The sequence below is a fragment of the Schistocerca serialis genome, chromosome 11 (assembly GCF_023864345.2).
Source record: "Schistocerca serialis cubense isolate TAMUIC-IGC-003099 chromosome 11, iqSchSeri2.2, whole genome shotgun sequence".
Classification (NCBI taxonomy): Eukaryota; Metazoa; Arthropoda; class Insecta; order Orthoptera; family Acrididae; genus Schistocerca; species Schistocerca serialis.
Window position 1 is genome coordinate 69,233,489 of NC_064648.1, and position 19,717 is coordinate 69,253,205.

The 19,717-nt window shown below is 41.7% G+C and overlaps 1 protein-coding gene across 2 annotated transcripts in view; it reads left to right on the forward strand.

The window, feature by feature from the left end:
• LOC126426928 (uncharacterized) overlaps nt 1-19,717 on the forward strand; it is a 167,414-nt gene that overhangs the window by 135,716 nt on the left and 11,981 nt on the right. For both annotated transcript variants that reach the window (XM_050089035.1, XM_050089036.1), the window contains one exon: nt 4,536-4,562. In XM_050089035.1, the coding sequence (XP_049944992.1) occupies nt 4,536-4,562 (27 nt within the window). The remainder of the gene's footprint in view (nt 1-4,535; nt 4,563-19,717) is intronic.

The window sequence follows — 19,717 nt, forward strand, 5'->3', positions numbered from 1 at the left end:
CAGAACTTGTGAACGAGTATCTCTAAAACGGCGGAGACGGCCGAATGTTCACGTGCTACTGTCGTGAGCTTCTGTGGGAAGGGGTTCGACTGTGAAACTACTATTAGGCGCTGAATGGTTAGACGTCCACTATTCTTCACAGGACGTTGGGCTCGGAGGCTTCTCTGCTATGTGAAGCAGCACGGATGGTGATCTGTGGCACCTCTGCCGAAAGAGCACAGTGCTGGTGCAGCACAAGTGTTCCGGAGCACACCTCTCATCGTGCATTACTCAACACGGAGCTCCGCAGCACACCACCCCCACGTGTTCACATGTTGAGGCAACCACATCGTCAGTTACGGTTGCAGTGGGCACAGGACTGTCAGGGTACGACCGTCGATCAATGGAAAAGTGTCGGCTCTTCGGGTGAACCACATTTTTGCTACACTAGGTCGATGGTAGTCATCGAGGTGAACGGCGGCTTCAAACGTGCAGCGACCCACTGACACTGGCTGGTGGGAGCAGTATTATGGTGTGGGGGACATTCTCCTGCCCTTGCGTGGCACCTGTGGTAGTAATCGGAGACACACTGACAGTTGCATACTGCCTGCATCCCTTCATGGCTCAAATGGCTCTGAGCACTATGGGACTTCTGAGGTCATCAGTGCCCTAGAACTTAGAACCACTTAAACCTAACTAACCTAAGGACATCACACACATCCATGCCCGAGGCAGGATACGAACCTGCGACCGTAGCGGTCGCGCGGTTCACGACTGTAGCGCTTAGAACTGCTCGGCCACTCCGGCCGGCCATCCCTTCATGCTCGGCGTCTTCTCCGACGGTGCTGTCATCTTTCAGCAGTGTAATGGTCCGTGTATCGGAGCGAGAACCGTGCTACAGTGGTTTGAGGAGCAATATAGTGAACTCACGGTGATGTCTCGACGACCAAATGCGTCTGATGTAAATCCTACAGTAGCCATCTGAGTCGCTATCTGGTGCCATCACTGCGTAAGCAAATCAGCGGCCCGTTATTTACGCGAATTACATGAGGTGTGCCTACAAACCACGCGGGGTAGCCGTGCGGTCTTAGACGCCTTGCCACGGTTCGCATGGCTGCCGGCGTCGGAGGTTCGAGTCCTCCCTAGGGCATGGGTGTGTGTGTGTTTTCCTTAGTATACATTAGTTTTAGATGCATTAAGTAGTGTGTAAGCCTACGGACCGATGACCTCAGCAGTTTGGTCCCATAGGAACTTACCACAAATTTCCAAATTTCCAAAACGTCGTTACCCTGTTACTCGAAATCAGTGATGTATTTCGTTCAAAAGCCGGACAAACAGGCTATGAAGCAGGAGGTCATAATCTTTTGGCTCAGCAGTGTATATGCGCCGTCAGGGCTAACATCATCATTCAGTGCAGAGCACTCTTCACCCGCCCTTGCAAGGGACTTTGTGCGATGCGGTGAGCGAAATGGGGGAAGAGGGCTAGCGGACGCAACTTTGCTAGTGTGCGGCGAATGATGGTTCAAATGGCTCTGAGCACTATGGGACTTAACATCTGAGCTCATCAGTCCCCTAGACTTAGAACTACTTAAACCTACCTAACCTAAGGACATCACACACATCCATGCCTGAGGCAGGATTCGAGCCTGCGTCTGTAGCAGCAGCGCGGTTCCGGACTGAAGCGCCTACAACCGCTCGGCCACCATGGCCGGCTGTGCGGCGAATAGGAATATGGATGTAGCACGGGTAGCACACTTGTGTAGTCTGCGCAGTTGTGTCTAACTACTATTTCAAGGTAGCGTAGTTAGTTTATGCATCTTCCTGCTAAACGGAAGACCCGGTTTAGAACCCCAGCGTTGATAGAAATTTTCATTTGTCACCTATGAATTTTTTCGTTGCTCGAATGCGACGGAGGTCAGGATTTCTTCTGCCTCAACATTTCCTCTGTAACGAGTATATAATATGTGTCTTGAGTGCCACTGCTTGTATGGGTGCTCAGAAAGTAACTGTGTGGTTACTATGTACACTATGTGGGGAATGACATCCACGAGTGACTATACAAGGCTCAACCCGCCTAATTTTATTGGGAATCCCTTTCTGTCCACCTGGTTATGGTATGCTTCTCGTGTATGAAGCTATTTCAATATTTAAATCTCGAATAAAGCATTGGCGTTTGCGGTACACTACATGCTATTCCCCAAAGAAAAAAGTCTGTTGGCGTAAACTCCGAGGAGCGAGGCTGCCATAGGTTCTTTGAGATGAAAATTTCACCAAAAAACTCTTCCATAAGACGCATAGTGTGTTGTAAGCTCTGTTAGCAGTAGCGTCATCTTGTTGAAACACTGAGTAGTTGGTTTCATCTTCCTTCAGATGGGCGATACAATCCTGGATCATTAAACAAAAACGTTTACTGTTCACGGTTTCGTGAAACAATAAACGTCAGACGATGAGCCGTATAATATCGCTAACCAGGTCCTATTATAAAACTGCATCTTCCACAAGAGTAGCGAAACCTTACTTAGCTTCCGAGAGCTAGTATTCAGTATGACAACAGCACTCTATTATCTGATGGCATCTGACGTTACAAAGGATTCTAAGTATCTTAGGTTTTGATATTCAACACCTGTAGCAAGTGCCTACGAATATTTGCCCCTACATTTCAACATAAGTTACTCTTGGCCTCCTTTGAATCCAATGGGTACTTCTCTCTCTGACAGCTTCATTTTTTCCTCAGCCCGTCACAAACCTCTATCTTTTTAAAAGTTATTATTTTTGCTCCTTCTCACAATGGAATTTACAGAATGCAGATTTCTCCCGGCTGCCCATTCAGTGACCACGCAAAGCATCCCACATCTGTCCCGCGCTGCAGCTGCTTCCCAGTGTGTACCTGGCTGCATTCTGTCCTTTTCAGCGAAAAAAGTTTTGTGAACCACTTGCTATTCTCGCCGTGCAGTTCTCGACTTCCCACAGCCAGCCAGCAGACCGAGCTTACACAGAAACGTTACACACATCAGTCACAGCATAGACTTGCAATAATTAAGAACTTATTAGATTCCCAATCGCTGGCATTTGTTTCAGTTACATGTAGTCTTTCATTTATCGCTCGAAAATTGAATTGAATTTGTAGTCTAATTTGATGAATGGGTTATTAATTAGATTACAGAGCAGTTATGGGAGACACTGTTCCATAACACTGCCCCTAAATGTATTGGCAATATACATGTCATTTGGGTATACTGAGCGCATCCAAAATAGGGCAGCACACGAAAGTCTGGGCTTTTTGAATTTCTCGCTGTCATAAGTAGGCTTCTTAAATTTCCCATCATTCTAAAATTTGGAGAAGTGAGGTATTTCCATCGTCTTGGATATTTCAGTAGTTGCACTGTCTTCGATTTTTTAATTTTCTGCTTTTCCATCTTCGATTCCACTATCTTGGAATGCGATGTCATATACAAATAAGGGCAGCAAACTCTGTGACAGGTTTTGTCCCAGAGTGCTCATTGCACCTCTACTCAAGAATCTATCTTATTCTGAATGCAAGACTTTACTTTATTCGCAGCTAGTGTAAAGTGTACTTTATATATCTTTACATCATTAAATAGTTAATATCCTTAGTAATTAGCCTTGGAATAATTTCATTTTTTTAATTGTAGCTAGGGAAAATTTTCCTAACGTTCTTCAAAATATTATTTGTTAAACAAGGAACAACCTTTTGCCTTCCTAAGCCACTGACAGATGACAACTATACCTCACAAACACAGATAAAATTATTTGCGACTTATGGCTAAATATCATTATAAATAAAACATAAACTTGTTTCTGTGTATGTTGCTTCAGTCAGAACATATGAAAATAGAACAGAATTTACAATTTTAGCCTATTACTTATATAAATGAAACTTAATTTAAGAGAGGGGTAAAAGGAAATTAAGTTTGATCGTTTAAAACTAAGGTATCATCTTGTCTCACATATTTTTCTAAATCTCACAGACTTTTTAAATGATATCTTCCAATATTTAGGGTTACTTTGGATGAATCTGAAGATCTTATGTGAATGAAATTCAAGATATGCCTTGTGACAGCTGAACTCAAAAGAAATAAAACTAAGACAGATTTCACTGTAATGTCCTATAAACTTCAAAGGCATTGAAAGTGAATAACTAGTTCCGACTGGGCAAAACAGGGAAAGGAAAACGCCAGAGTGCTATAGAAAGCTGTTTTGATTGTTCACATAGGCACTGTGCTGAGTGTGTTTTATTGACGTAATTTTGTTTTCATTTTATTTGTTGCCATGCAGATTTCTAGGACTGATAAAAATTACGCAATAAGAACATCGTTAATTGAAATTTGTCTGAAATTGAGTTTTTAAACCATCAGTAGAAAGTTTTCTTTTTTGCTTCATGATTTAGATATGTGTCTATTGTGTACAAGCGACTGCCATTGCTGAAGAAACTTAGAACTATACTATTCTCCTGCACTTATTTACTTTTGTACATTTACATTATTAAAAACAGACTCTGTTGACTTTATACATTTACACTACTTTTCTTTCTGCAGCTCTGGGATTCAAGCCACCTTTGGGAGGTATGTATCGTCCACATAACCAAACTTTTTGTTATTGTTGCGGATATGTTCTCAGTTATGCAACAGTGTCTTTACAGCATTATTTATTATGTGAGATGTTATATCAAAATCCAGTTTCAATGAGCTTGCCATGTAATCAACTGGCAACAAATGGTTCAAATGGCTCTGAGCACTATGGGACTTAACATCTGAGGTCATGAGTCCCCTAGGACTTAGAACTACTTAAACCTAACTAACCTAAGGATATCACACACATCCATGCCCGAGGCAGGATTCGAATATGCGGCCGTAGCAGTCGCTCGGTTGCGGACTGAAGCGCCTAGAACCGCTCAGCCACCGCGGCCAGCTCAACTGACTTCAAAAGCTTTTATGTATGTCTACTCAATCATTACTTCAGAATGTTTCGGTCCATCGTTTTGTCCTTCTACCTGAGGTCTCATTCCAGAACAGTACTCACCCAGGACGCTGGACATGATGATTGTACAAGAATTATGCTGTAATAAATAATACAAAAGAACTGTTAACATCATGACAATTGCTATTCTGATAAAATTCTCGTGACAAAATGGACAGAGTTACCACACACTCTGAAAACAAGCAAGAGGTTGGCAATTATGAAATTAAATCTTTAATGCTTGTTTTACTGTTTTATTAGAAAATAGTCACAGATGTGACTGTTGGGCTGAATGTTAGTTTGATACTCTTTGAAAGGAGATGAAAAAGAGACATTTTTCCCTTCTGTGGAAGAGTTGTTGGATTCCTTGATAGAGTAATCCCCAACCCCACTGAGTCCCAGCATTGCCAGCTATTGGACCCAGCAAGGTGGCGCAGTGGATGGCACACTGGACTCGCATTCGGGAGGACGACGGTTCAATCCCGCGCCCAGCCCTCCTGATTTAGGTTTGCCGTGATTTCCCTAAATCACTCCAGGCAAATCGCTGGATGGTTTCTTTGCAAGGGTACAGCCGACTTCCTTCCCTAATCCGATGAGACCGATGACCTCGCTGTCTGGTCTCATCCACCAAACAATCCAACCCAGCTATTGATATTACTTTCTACATAAGACGCAGTTGGGAATTCGCAGGCCACATTTTACGTAAGGCTTTTCTGTGACAGTTGCTAGTCTCTATTGAAACTTCAAGTTTCCAGTACACAGTCACAGTATGTTTTACACTATTTCCACTCTGTGTGGGCCGCCCACTTAGAGGTGCCATGTCCCGAATTATGCAGCCCCTCCCACTGGAGTTTCGAGTCCTCCCTCAGCCATGGGTATGTATGTTGTTATTAACATAGTTTAAGTAGTGTGTAAGTCTAGGGACCTCACCAGTTTGGTCCCATAGGAATTCACACACATACAGACACACACACACACACACACACACACACACACACACACACACACGCACACACACATAGCGAGAGAGAGAGAGAGAGAGAGAGGGAGAAAGAGACACTATGATGTATTAAATCATGATTTGTAAAGCAGTCAACTGAAAGAGGAAAGGAACAATGAAAGATTTTAAATGGAGCAGCAGGAACTGCAGCTGACTAAAGGTTGGACTGGTAAGGGATGAGACACCGCTCTGAAACTCCTTCAACCTAACAGCTTAGAGTGTAATCTGGACAGTTCAACGAATTTCAGAAATGGCTGAACTTTCTACGGAGAAAACGGCACCCACAAAGAGCAACGGAACACACAGCCATGCCGTACCGTCGGAGAAGATACAGGAGGAGTAGACTTCCAGTTTATAAAACAGTGGATACTTTCAGTTTTGTTCCTAATAATGTTTCTCAAGAAGAACTGTTGACTGGATCTATCACATTTGTTGGATGCAAGATTAATTTTTCATGTACAACTACAGAAGTTGTTCCTGGTAATGCATGGTTAACACTTGCTGTAGTACGAGGTAGTGAGAAAGCACTACTAGGATTGGAATCGTATTACGACAGAGACATTATAGCCTATCGCACTTTTTCTATTGGTGTACAAGGTGATAGGGACTATGGAACGGTTGTTGTACATACTGATAAACCATTTTCATTGTATACAAGGAACAGAAGACGAGTTAATGCGAATGAAAGAGTCAATGTTTGGGCTAAGATTGATGGTACTTTAACAAAATATATTAAAGTACAGGGTGATATTACTGTGTATTATCATTCTTAATAAAGAGAACCATCCTTATCTATCCTGTGAAATTTTTTTTTAAAAAAAATAAAAACACTAATTCAGCTACTGAAGCATCTTTCTCTTCTCTGGGTCGCAGGGGTTACGACCCCTGGGGAGGTGGGTGGGTTTTATTTCATGGCTGTGTGACTTAGCCTGCTGCTCGCTGCGCTAAGTGTTGGCGCATGCGCAGTGCGCGGTGCGCGTGACCTTGAGTGTGCGAGAGAGAGCGCTGTGTAGTGTGTGAGAGAGAGCGCAACACGGGCCCTTCCCATTCACGCCTGACCTTCTGGCTCAACGGTGAGTTCACAGGTTCCAAGGGAATGATGCTTTCTTCAACTGCCACTCCCTACAGGCCTCCTTCACCTGTGTATCTACCTGCTGGTTTCCAGCCCAGGTACCTGGCAGAACACCACCACCTATCCACAATGTGGCCGCAAGAGAAATGCAGTTCGTATATTTTACGAAACCTTTTCACCTACATGCTTATTTTGAAGAGCCTGTAGAGCACTAAGGGTATTGAATCAGTTTAGAAAGATGTTTCCCTTGGATCATCTCATACGATACATGGCCTTCCAAATATCCTATAGCTCAGCATGACGGATTGTGAAAGCGGTAGGCAGACTCTGAAGACAGAGATAACCATCGAGCACCCAAGGGATTCTCTCTGTCTAAATACATTTCAATAAACAATCTTAAAATTCATGTGTTCATGTAAGACGTTAGTAAATATATCCAAAAAATTACGATCTTTAAAATCAGTCAAATTAAGTAATGGCTTCTAAACATAATATGGTGGTGAATTACTGCACCTGTGTTGTGAGGCTTAGTATTCGCCACAACCACTTTTAAAATACAGCTCTTTGTTCAGTTCCCAAATGCTCCCACTGCTCACAGACGATTATCGAAAAGCCAGTCTATGAGTGGGAGACAATCAGTATGGTATGCTGGCAATTAGATTTTACAAGACATTTTGTAAGCTTGTTGCACAGTGAGTAGCTTCTTTGTTTTATTTTTATTTACAACGTGATCCATTACAATATTTGTAATATTCCATGTATGTGTTGTGTGTGTGTTTGTTTTGTATGATGATGACAGGGGAAAGGAGAGGGTGAAAGCCAGTGCTGGCACATGGCCTGCTCCTCATGAATGACACAAAGGGGGCCAGGATAAACATCCCCATCCAGCAGACAAACCACCATCAACAGTGTTGCATGCCCCCACTTCGTGAGACACTGCAGAAAGCTTTGGTATTCAAACGAGAACACTGGCGTAGAGCCTGGTGACCAGGAGCTTCACGCCACCACCTGTCCTCCCCTCGCCACCCAAATACTGGCAGTAAAAACTTTTTTCCGCCGCCAGAATCCAAACTGCCTTACCACCAGGTCAAGCGCCACTGCACAGGATTGCATTAGCGACCTCAGCCATGGAGATGGGTTACGGCAAGCAGCTGCCATCAGATTAGAAGTGGTGGGTGCCAAGCTTCGGTGAAGAGGCTCTAAATGCACCTGTTGCCAGTCTAATGCCCACCCACTGGACCTCCAAATATGATGGTCTAGAGGGTCTGATCATCGGAGATCCATCATGAAGCTGGGACCAGACAAACTCTCTTTAAAACTGGGGCAGGTCTGCTCGATCTTCTTCCCAAACTCTGTGTGCTGCACGCTTTAAAATTTCAAGGGCTTTGATAGATCGAGGGCAAAAGTTCCTCAGATGTGGGAGGCACTTGAACGCCTGATGAAAATGGATGCCCATATACCTCACCGACACCTTCAAATTTAAAAAGATGTCCTTCAGTTTCAGTTCTGGAAGACGGAAAGGATGACGGGAACTGTTAACAAGCAACACATGCAGTTTATTTTCTGACAATTACTTGAATCCAGGTCTGTGTGCCCATCTCTCTAGTCATCTGCAGTTGTTGCGTACTTGCTGCAATTGTGAAAGATGTATTGAAAACTGGAAAACTCTCCGCAACTAAAGCCCCCGAACAGTCCATTGAGGTATTGTTAGTTATAGCCATCAGAAACCACGTCACAGTTGAAAAATCCCCTTGAGGGATATAGTTTTCTTCCATAAAAGTATTCGATAAAACTTTACTAGCTAGATACCTAACGTAATGTGGGGAGAAGAAACATGTAAGAACATGAAGACGTTCCTGTACGTCTTTTCTGTATAAACATGGGACAACCTGTAGCACTGTCTGGTAGCAGAAGACAACGAAACACAGCTTCAGTACAGGTTTTATGATTAACTTTGATTGCAAATGTCAATGGAAATTCAAATATATTCAGTAGTCAACGCTCTCTTTCCTGTCATTTGAATATCAGACACACTTTATATTGGCAGAAGTAAGCAAGAATGCCAGTTAAAAAGGCCAACAATCTTCTAAATCGCCATTTTTTTTTCGTTGATCAATGTCCCTACAGGTTTTCCAGTGGCCGCAACGGTTCCCCCTCCTGTGCCAACTTTTCGCCCCAGAGCAGCAGTTGCGCCCTCCGTCCTCAGTTGTTCTTTCCGTATATTCCAGTCTCTGTCTTGCCCTACGAGTTTCATACTCTGTAATTCCTGCAAGCATCATAATAGTTATTCCTTGATTCTTAATACATGAGCCATCATCACGTCTCTTCTTTTTGTAAATGTTTTCCATATAATCTTCTCCGCTCCCCATTCCGTATCTCATAAGTCCTCGTAATTTTCAACATCCTTCTATACCACTACATCCAAAATGCTTTGTCTCTCTACTTTCTGGAATTTCCTCGTCTGACGCAAAGCTGCAGTCCAAACACACATTTTCAGAAATATCTTTCTCAAAACAAGGAAAATTTTCTTGATAACAATAGACTTTCTCACAAATCACGTTTCTTCCGCACATCACTATTGTCTCCTTTCTTCGATTTACTCTCAGTCCATTTTCCGTGCTCTGTAGACTGTTCATTCTATTCAGTATGTTCTGCAAATATTCCTTGCTTTCACTGACATGAACAATGTCATCTGCGAATCTTATCCCTGGTGATCTTTCACTCTGTGGTTTAACCCCACTCCTGGAGCGACCTGTCACTGCTTCTGCGATGTACACGTTGAACAAAATGTTCAAATGTTTGTGAATTCCCAAAGGACCAAACTGCTGAGGTCTGGGGTCCCTAGACTTACACGTTACTTAAACTAACTTATGCTAAGAACAACACACACACCCATGTCCGAGGGAGGACTCGAATCTCTGGCGGGAGGAGCCACGCAATCCGTGACATAGCGCCTCTAACCACGCGGCCACTCCGCGCGGCCACATTGAACAGTAAAAATGAAAGAGTTCATCTCTGTCTTATACCTTTCTTAATACGAGCACTTCGTCATTTTTCTGAGGTCATCAGTCCCCTAGAACTTAGAACTACTTAAACGCAATTAATCTTGAAACGTCCCCTTTTGAAAATTTATATACGTGACTGGGCTTAAACTGACACACAATATTTTTAGCGCAACGCAATCTGACTTTCAATAATCCCTACAAAAGAGTGGCCCTGACTAACATTAACGTATACCTATCACAAATCACTTACCTCACAAAAAACTTCGTTACTCTAACTACTGCAATAAAGCGAGCGCCACTACTGCCAGCTAAATAAAAGATTCAAACTACGGAAGGCACTAACTACTGATAGGCGTAGTTAGCAAATGAAAGATTTTGATAGAGAACAAACAATGTATTTACCTTAATAGTGTTGAAAAATCATAATATACATAGCAGTTCATGATATCCAGTATTACAAATTTCAAAACTCCGCCATCTCTGTCCCCAAATCCACCACTGCTGGCGGCTCACCTCCAACTGCGCAACGCTATGCGCTGTTAACATCCAGCTGCCCAACACTACAATGTCAGACAACAATGCAAACTAGCCGCCGACTGCACACAGCACAGCCAGTGATTTTCATACAGAGCGCTACGTAACGTTGCCAATAAGAAAACATAAACAGCCTACTTACATAGCGCCCATACTCCCCACAAAAATTTTTACAAATTGTTTTGGGCAGTGGCCAATAACGATTTGATAAAATTTTTCATAATTACAATAACAAAGATATCAAATGCACCCACTTATTGATACAATGTTGGTCAAAAGCTAAAATTTTCTCACAGTCCATAAAGACAGTCCTGATCATTCATCACAGTAACATTGCAGTGTTTTTCTCAAAGTCTGAGCAGTAAAAGGAAATGCACACGGAAGTAGTGGATTTCCATGCAATCTTGAAGAAGTAGTGTTGTCCTTCCAACGGAAAGACAGTGCTGACTCTTGACATGCAGACAGGTATTGGTCCACAGCAGAGCAAACCCACAGCAGAGTCAGTCGAAATTTTGTAGAATATTGGTAGGTAGGTCATCACAGAGTAGACCCACTGTAGTCCTGGTAGAGATTACGGTATTGGTGGGCCACCAGAGGTGCAGACCCACTGCAGTCCTTGTAGAAATAATGGTACTGGTGAGTCGGCAAAGGTGTAGACCCACTGTAGTCCTTGCAGAAATGGCCAGCAGCCATCTGTTGTGACTGTGCAGGTGCACAATGACCATTGAAGAGTCTTGCGGATAATATAGCAAGTCCATAAACCACCACTTGTGCACTCACAAAGTTTTTGAAATTGTCCTTGCTGTTATGCAGTCCATTGCTGAATTATTAACACACGTGCAAACTCTAAGAGTCCATACTTCTCACATATTGTCCATATACTATGACCAACAGAAACATGTGCAGTGAAATGTAACTTACAAGTTACTTAATTTGATGAACTGGTGTCAATTACAATTTTGTAACATAAGAATATAATAACAAAGGTACAAAATACATCATTAAAAACGTAATAATACAGATAACATTTGTAGTAATACAGGCTTTACAAGAGAATGGAAATAGACATATACATCAGTGTTACAGGAATTATGACATAAGTACATACATAAAAGATCAGAATAACTTTTGAAACATCACCTTCACATATGAGCAACAAAACAGAATAAATAATGTCTAAACATCTTTTGAAAGTAAATAACATATTATCAGAAAAATTCTACAATGCAACTCTCATCAGATAAACACATAAAGACAGGAAGAACACAAATATACAAGCGTACACAAACACTTAGCGGAATAACAGAAAGGGAAAGGGCAGGGTTTGTTTTCAGTGTAACATTTGGTACTGCAGTCCAACATAAAAACTTAATTCCATAGATCTTTCGTCTTATTTCAACATTTGTTTCCACAAAAAAAAATCCTATCCAAGCATGCTTTCTGTATTTATATGTTCACATATTTCTTACCTCATTATTTATTTCCAAGAAAATTGTACCTAAAACTGCTGTCCCTAAACCCTACTTTTTTGGTTCATATCCTCTTTCAAAATACTTTTTTGGCCAAACCATTTTCTTACAGCTTCTCAATGCATTTCTTCCAATTCATCACAACTCGTTCTCTCATATAGCCTACCCCATCTTAAGCTAACTTAAATCTACTGAGCTCAGATGCTAAACTAAGGGACAAGGCAATGCAGCAGCACAAAACAATTAACACAAACAGCAATGACAAAAAATTCAAATTGGAAAAGTAAGCAACAATATTACAACTAGTATAAGGCAATGAGCAGCAAACAAGAAAAATAAATCAGTAGTAAACTGGCTTAGCAGAGTAACACAAATTCAAATTCAGTAACACTATGCCTGGCAAACAGCAGCAGCAAATGAAATAACATATATCTACAAATGACATAGCTCAAGCAGAAAGCAATATTACACTAAAGACAACAATGCAGACAAGGGAAATGTACACTCCTGGAAATTGAAATAAGAACACCGTGAATTCATTGTCCCAGGAAGGGGAAACTTTATTGACACATTCCTGGGGTCAGATACATCACATGATCACAATGACAGAACCACAGGCACATAGACACAGGCAACAGAGCATGCAAAATGTCGGCATTAGTACAGTGTATATCCACCTTTCGCAGCAATGCAGGCTGCTATTCTCCTATGGAGAAGATCGTAGAGATGCTGGATGTAGTCCTGTGGAATGGCTTGCCATGCCATTTCCACCTGGCGCCTCAGTTGGACCAGCGTTCGTGAGACGACGCTTCATCCTGTCCCAAACATGCTCAATGGGGGACAGATCCGGAGATCTTGCTGGCCAGGGTAGTTGACTTACACCTTCTAGAGCACGTTGGGTGGCACGGGATACATGCGGACTTGCATTGTCCTGTTGGAACAGCAAGTTCCCTTGCCGGTCTAGGAATGGTAGAACGATGGGTTCGATGGCAGTTTGGATGTACCGTGCACTATTCATTGTCCCCTCGACAATCACCAGTGGTGTACGGCCAGTGTAGGAGATCGCTCCCCACACCATGATGCCGGTTGTTGGCCCTGTGTGCCTCGGTCGTATGCAGTCCTGATTGTGGCGCTCACCTGCACGGCACCAAACACGCATACGACCATCATTGGCACCAAGGCAGAAGGGACTCTCATCGCTGAAGACGACACGTCTCCATTCGTCCCTCCATTCACGCCTGTCGTGACACCACTGGAGGCGAGCTGCACGGTGTTGGGGCATGAGCGGAAGACGGCCTAACGGTGTGCGGGACCGTAGCCCAGCTTCATGGAGACGGTTGCGAATGGTCCTCGCCGATACCCCAGGAGCAACAGTGTCCCTAATTTGCTGGGAAGTGGCGGTGCGGTCCCCTACAGCACTGCGTAGGATCCTACGGTCTTGGCGTGCATCCGTGCGTCGCTGCGGTCCGGTCCCAGGTCGATGGGCACGTGCACCTTCCGCCGACGACTGGCGACAACATCGATGTACTGTGGAGACCTCACGCCCCACGTGTTGAGCAATTCGGCGGTACGTCCACCCGGCCTCCCGCATGCCCACTATATGCCCTCGCTCAAAGTCCGTCAACTGCACATACGGTTCACGTCCATGCTGTCGCGGCATGCTACCAGTGTTAAAGACTGCGATGGAGCTCCGTATGCCACGGCAAACTGGCTGACACTGACGGCGGCGGTGCACAAATGCTGCGCAGCTAGCGCCATTCGACGGCCAACACCGCAGTTCCTGGTGTGTCCGCTGTGCCGTGCGTGTGATCATTGCTTGTACAGCCCTCTCGCAGTGTCCGGAGCAAGTATGGTGGGTCTGACACACCGGTGTCAATGTGTTCTTTTTTCCATTTCCAGGAGTGTATATTCACATCTTAATGTCTATGTAATTAAAGTGGTGCCCCACAAGAAGTTCTTCTACCAAAAAAATTACCAAGTAGTTGAAAAGAAAATTCCATATGCAATTCCTGTGAAGGGAAACGTCTTTTTATGCTCCTTCGATTTTTTGAATAGATCATAAAATTATTTACTGGATCTGTAGCCATAAAATATTTATAGTAGTTCATCTATTAAATTTTATTTTAACCAATGCTGCAGTGCGGCTAGAAACTAGATATTAAACAAAATGAGTAAATAAATACATAAAATAAGCCATACGGCATTTCTCTCAACTAGCAAGACAATAACCGTGAAATGTTTCTCATTGTTTCATCAGGCATTTTAGTAAATATCATAAATTAAGAGCTCCTCAGTATAATCATATGTTTTCAAGTTTGAGCATGTCATATTTGCGATGCTTTCTACAAAGGAATGTCAATAGCGAGGATAATGGCCTCCCTTTTTTTTTCTACCTGTGGCTCTGAAAAGGCACACACTGATGGCTTTTTCTCCAGGCGTCTGACACATCTGGGTGCCCACGACGTGTTACGTGCAAGTGGTCACTTAACTTTCTTACGGAAATATTTACGACAGCAGTTTTCGCTACAGTGACAGTCTCATATAAAAAATTTCACAGGTCGAGAATTTGCGTTGCAAATGTGTAGATACAAAATTTTATGAATATAACAGTGTCCAAAAAATTTTCGCCGGCATTGTGATACATTCACGCATTTACACACATTTCATAACTCTTAAAGTACGATTCTTGGTTTCCAACATTCTTTTTCAGAAGTCAGAGTCCCTAACCATTATTCATTACTCCTTACCTTATTACACATATAAATATTCGTCGACACTTCTTCAATATTTCATCATAACAGATACGTAGCATAATCAAATTCCTCATATAGCATCAGCTTATTGACCATAAACATACCTCAGCAGTGTAATACACATCGTCGTTGTAAAAATAACATCATAACACCTCAGTCAAATCTCAAAAACGTCGTAGCTTTCTGCAATAATTTCAAACCCAAAAAAATAGTCTCTGCTTATTTCAATAGTTTCACCTACCTCAAACGTACCTTAAAAATCATGATCTCATACCAAATACATCATTCAAAGCTCTCATAGTATCGCAATGGTTCTGAAAAAATATGAAGAGTTCACAAAGTACAGACAAACTACAATTTTGTAAGTGTGAAGTTATCCAACTGTGTAATTACGTAAACATCTGTCACTGACGTAGTAAAAAAAATGTTTGTCTCTCTCAGTTAAATGATCAGATAGCTGTGTAACTTGTGTGTTAGAGAAATATGGTACCGATGTGTAAAGTTGTATAAGCAAATACTACATTAGCTAGGGCTCCTTGTGCTTGCCACACACATGGTACACAAAGTAAGCGTGTACCCCCCTGAGGATTAATGTGATTATACCCTCAGGTGTTACAGATTACAGCAATGGAATGAAATGTATCACGGAAAACCCTTGTATCATTGTACTTCAAATATCTAAAAAAAATAAATGTTTTAAGTGCGAAATTAATCATTCAAATACGTGTACTGTAGCGCTAAACTGTGTGTCATGTTGTAAGATAATCTCTGTCTAAGTCTCGTAGTTATCGTCCTCCGAAAGCTAAGTTCTGCAGAAGTCAATGTACTTACTTCATGATAAACAAAAGTGAAATGCTTTGCGTATAAATATCGTAGTTATTACGCTTATTGTTGTGATGAAGAAAGTACTGTACTGTAACGTATTGTTGTGCTATGGAAAAGGCTGTCTCATTGTAGCTGTACCACAAAAGTTACTACTAAAACATGTTTTACTTTCCAGAATAAAACAGAAAACTGTGCAGATATAAAACAGAAACACTGCAAAAGCAACATTGTAAATTGTCACTAATTAGTAGCGTCGTGATAAAATCGTGAAGCTGTCACATAAACTAACCACTGTGTCGTCTGGTATCTCACTGAAAGTACTTTAAATCCAGAATGTATTTTCAAGTAAACCAAAATGTTGCATTAAAATCTCATTAGCAGTACCAGTATATGTTCCAAGTATGTAAGCCGTATAGTCGTTACGTAATCGTGCAACTAACAAGCAAGAATGTACACACACAATAACACTGTGACGTCTGTTCACTATAACAATGCATTCGTAATTTATGTTTAAATAAGTTCTCTTGGTTCTTGATCGGATATTTAACTTCAAACATTGTTGGATGGTAACAGTTTCTAAGTCTGACAATGCATACAAGAAATGTGAACTGAACGGATTTATGGCAAAGACAAAGTTAAAAAGCTGATTATCTTTCGATAAACGGTTTTACATGTGAAATGTGGTGTTAACCTTTACTCTTCCTAGTACGCAGAGTTTCAACTTCAGTGGAATTATCATGTGGTATATGGTACATAGGTAAAGAATGCTAAAATTTTTCTCAATGTTAGCGTCTATGTAATTTTTCTCAGAGCCAGCCGGCGCACGTGTCTGCCTGCGGTGCGAGTCATTGTCTGTCTCTTTGTTGGCGCGCGTCGTTACTGGGATTTGGAGGTCTAACATCTACAAGTTCACGTTGTCGAGAGGGCCCTGCCCTGTTTGAAACCCGCCAGTTCTGATTAAATTCTGGTCTGTTGTTACGATTATATCGCCTGTCGTCATGTTGGTAGATCCCATAGTTTCTTTCTTGTCGGTCACGTGGTGGAGAATTTCTCCCTGAATCGTAACTGCGCGCTGGACCATTGCGTCTAAAGTTATTCTGTCTCCCTTGATAATAATTGTTTTGTTCCCATATTGTCTGTTTCTTTGGCAATCTCTGTCATATTCATTACTACTGAAATGCGATCTTTCTCTGTAACTATTATTACTCTGCCAGTGGTTGTCATATGGTTGGCGTCTGTTTTGGTCACGATTTGCGTTGTAAGAATAGACTTGTCATGTCCAGTTATTGTTTCTGTCATCACGGAATTGTGACGGATGTGACCTGTAGTGATTGTTTTCCTGTTTTCGCGTTCCGCGATTGTCAGTGTCAATTTCCAGTTCTTGTAAGAGCCCCTGAAAAGCTTCAATGTCGTCTTTGCAACGTCCTGCCAAAATAATATGTCGTAAATCTTCAGATAATTTGATTAAGCAAATGCGGATGAGTTCTGAATGGCTGTATGGATTTGAAAGATATTGATTCTTATGCAACATGTCTTCAAAATATTTCACAAGACTGGAAAATTCAGATTGTTCGAAACGTTTCATCATTATGATGCTATGTTTTACTCGGTCTTGTGTAGCTTGAGACCAATACGCTGAGAGGAAGGCATGATAAAATTCTCCTTCACTGTGACAATCGTGAATGACCGATCACATTCTTACAGCTGGTTCATTCTCCAAGTAGCCACACATAAATTCTAATCTGTGCTCTAATGACCAGTTGGGAGGAAAACAATGAGAGAATTGATGGAGCCATGCTTGTGGATGAATGTCGTTGCCAGAATTCTTAAATGTTTTGAATTTACGTGTAGTAATGAACAGATTATAGTCAAAATCATAATGTCGGCGAGTCACATGTCGGTCATTGTTACGTCGTTTCGGCGGTTCCATCTCAAAACTCGGTGTGCCTTGCCAATTTCTTTCATAATTTCCAAAGTGTCCTGTGTTATTATTTTGTGGTTGTTCCGTATTTCTAAGTCCCTCTTCCCGTGTTGGAGCGCGAGTGTCCTCTGAAATATGTAATTTTTGTATTACTTGTGTCAGCTGATCTTGTACTTCTCGGATTTCTCTTTGGTGTTGCGTATTAATTTGATTCTGATTTTGTTTGAATTTCCTAATTTGTTCGCACTCTTCTGTGTCATTAAAGACTACCAGTTTTGGGTCATTCAGATTATCATCTACCTTCGTAGATAAATTATTTAGGTGATTCAAAAGTTCAACTACTTTCTCTGATAATGAACTAATTTCCTCCATGTGCCTTTCTACTGTGTCCTTTAAGTTTTCCTGAGTTTTTGCAAGTTGCGTAACCGAATCGGTAGATGCAACTGAGTCAATTTTAGCTTGCAAGGTCTCATGATTTTCATGAACAATAATTTGCAGTTCTTTTATGGCTGCTTCGTGATTCTGTAACGCATTTTCATGCCGCGAAAAAATAGGTTAAAAATGCTCACAAATTTGTGTTTTTACGTCGTTACAGACTTTTTGACATTTCGATTCGATTTTATGTAACTCAGTAGTTAAATCTTCACGTGTGTGTTCAAGCGTGGTGTGAAAATTTTGTTCCATTGCGTCTAACTGTTGCTGTGTTTGTCTCTGGTGTTGTTCCATTGTGTCTAACTTTTGAAGATTTTGTTCCATTGTGTCTAACTTTTGAAGCTTTTGCTGTGTTTGTCTCTAGTGTTGTTCCATTGTGTCCAACGTTTGAAGCTTTTGCTATGTTTGTCTCTGATTTTGTTCCATTTGTTGCATTAGTTGTAATAACAATGCATTAGTGTCTGGAATCTGTTCCTCTACGCTTTTCGGTAGAGCATTTGCACCGGCAACATTCACATTTTGACAATCAGAAAATGTGTCTTGACTTATTTGAGAAAACGGTGAGGACGCAAAACCTGAATCTACAGAATTTGCAAAATTGTGTCCTGTCATTCCCGATTCCTGAGGCGAGCTGTTGCCGACCGATCGATCGATAATGCTTCCCTGTTCACTAATTGTTTCACTGCTTACGCCATTGTTTGCCGCCCGCTCCATTTCCCTATGCACAATTACCAAATTACTATGTTGAACGTTAATTATTTCATTACATGGTAGCGCTAACACACTGCTTTCATCTTCACTGTCATTTCTCGGTTTACTTTGGAGCCTAGTATTACGTTTTTCACACGCCATTATTGTCACAATATTTCACACGATAACACAGAAAAACACAATTTGAAGAGCAAAAATAAGAGAACACATTAACATAGCACTGAAAATAATATCTACTTAATTGCAGCTGCAAAATACTTGGTGCAAATCTACATGCGTGCCACACCTGTTTTACTGTACAACAATGAAAGACTGCAACTACAAAGGAAATTCTCTCTATAATTACGCACCAGCAATAAACAATAGCTACACTAATTACACAAACTACAAGAAAAAATCAGAAGATTCCAGTGAGGTACCCTGGCAGGGTCGCCATATGAAACGTCCCCTTTTGAAAATTTATATACGTGACTGGGCTTAAACTGACACACAATATTTTTAGTGCAACGCAATCTGACTTTCAATAATCCCTACAAAAGAGTGGCCCTGACTAACATTAACCTATACCTTTCACAAATCAGTTACCTCACTAAAATCTTCGTTACTCGAACTACTGCAATACAGCGAGCACCACTACTGCCAGCTATATAAAAGATTCAAACTACGGAAGGCACTAAGTATTGTTAGGCATAGTTAGCAAATGAAAGATTTTGATAGAGAACTAACAACGTATTTACCTTAATAGTGTTGAAAAATCATAATATACATAGCAGTTCATGATATCCAGTATTACAAATTTCAAAACTCCGCCATCTCTCTCCCAAATCCACCACTGCTGGCGGCTCACCTCCAACTGCGCAACGCTATGTGCTGTTAACATCCAGCTGCCCAACACTACAATGGCAGACAACAATGCAAACTAGCCACCGACTGCACACAGCACAGCCAGTGATTTTCATACAGAGCGCTACGTAATGTTGCCAATAAGAAAACATAAACAGCCACAGCCTACTTACAACCTAAGGACACCACACACATC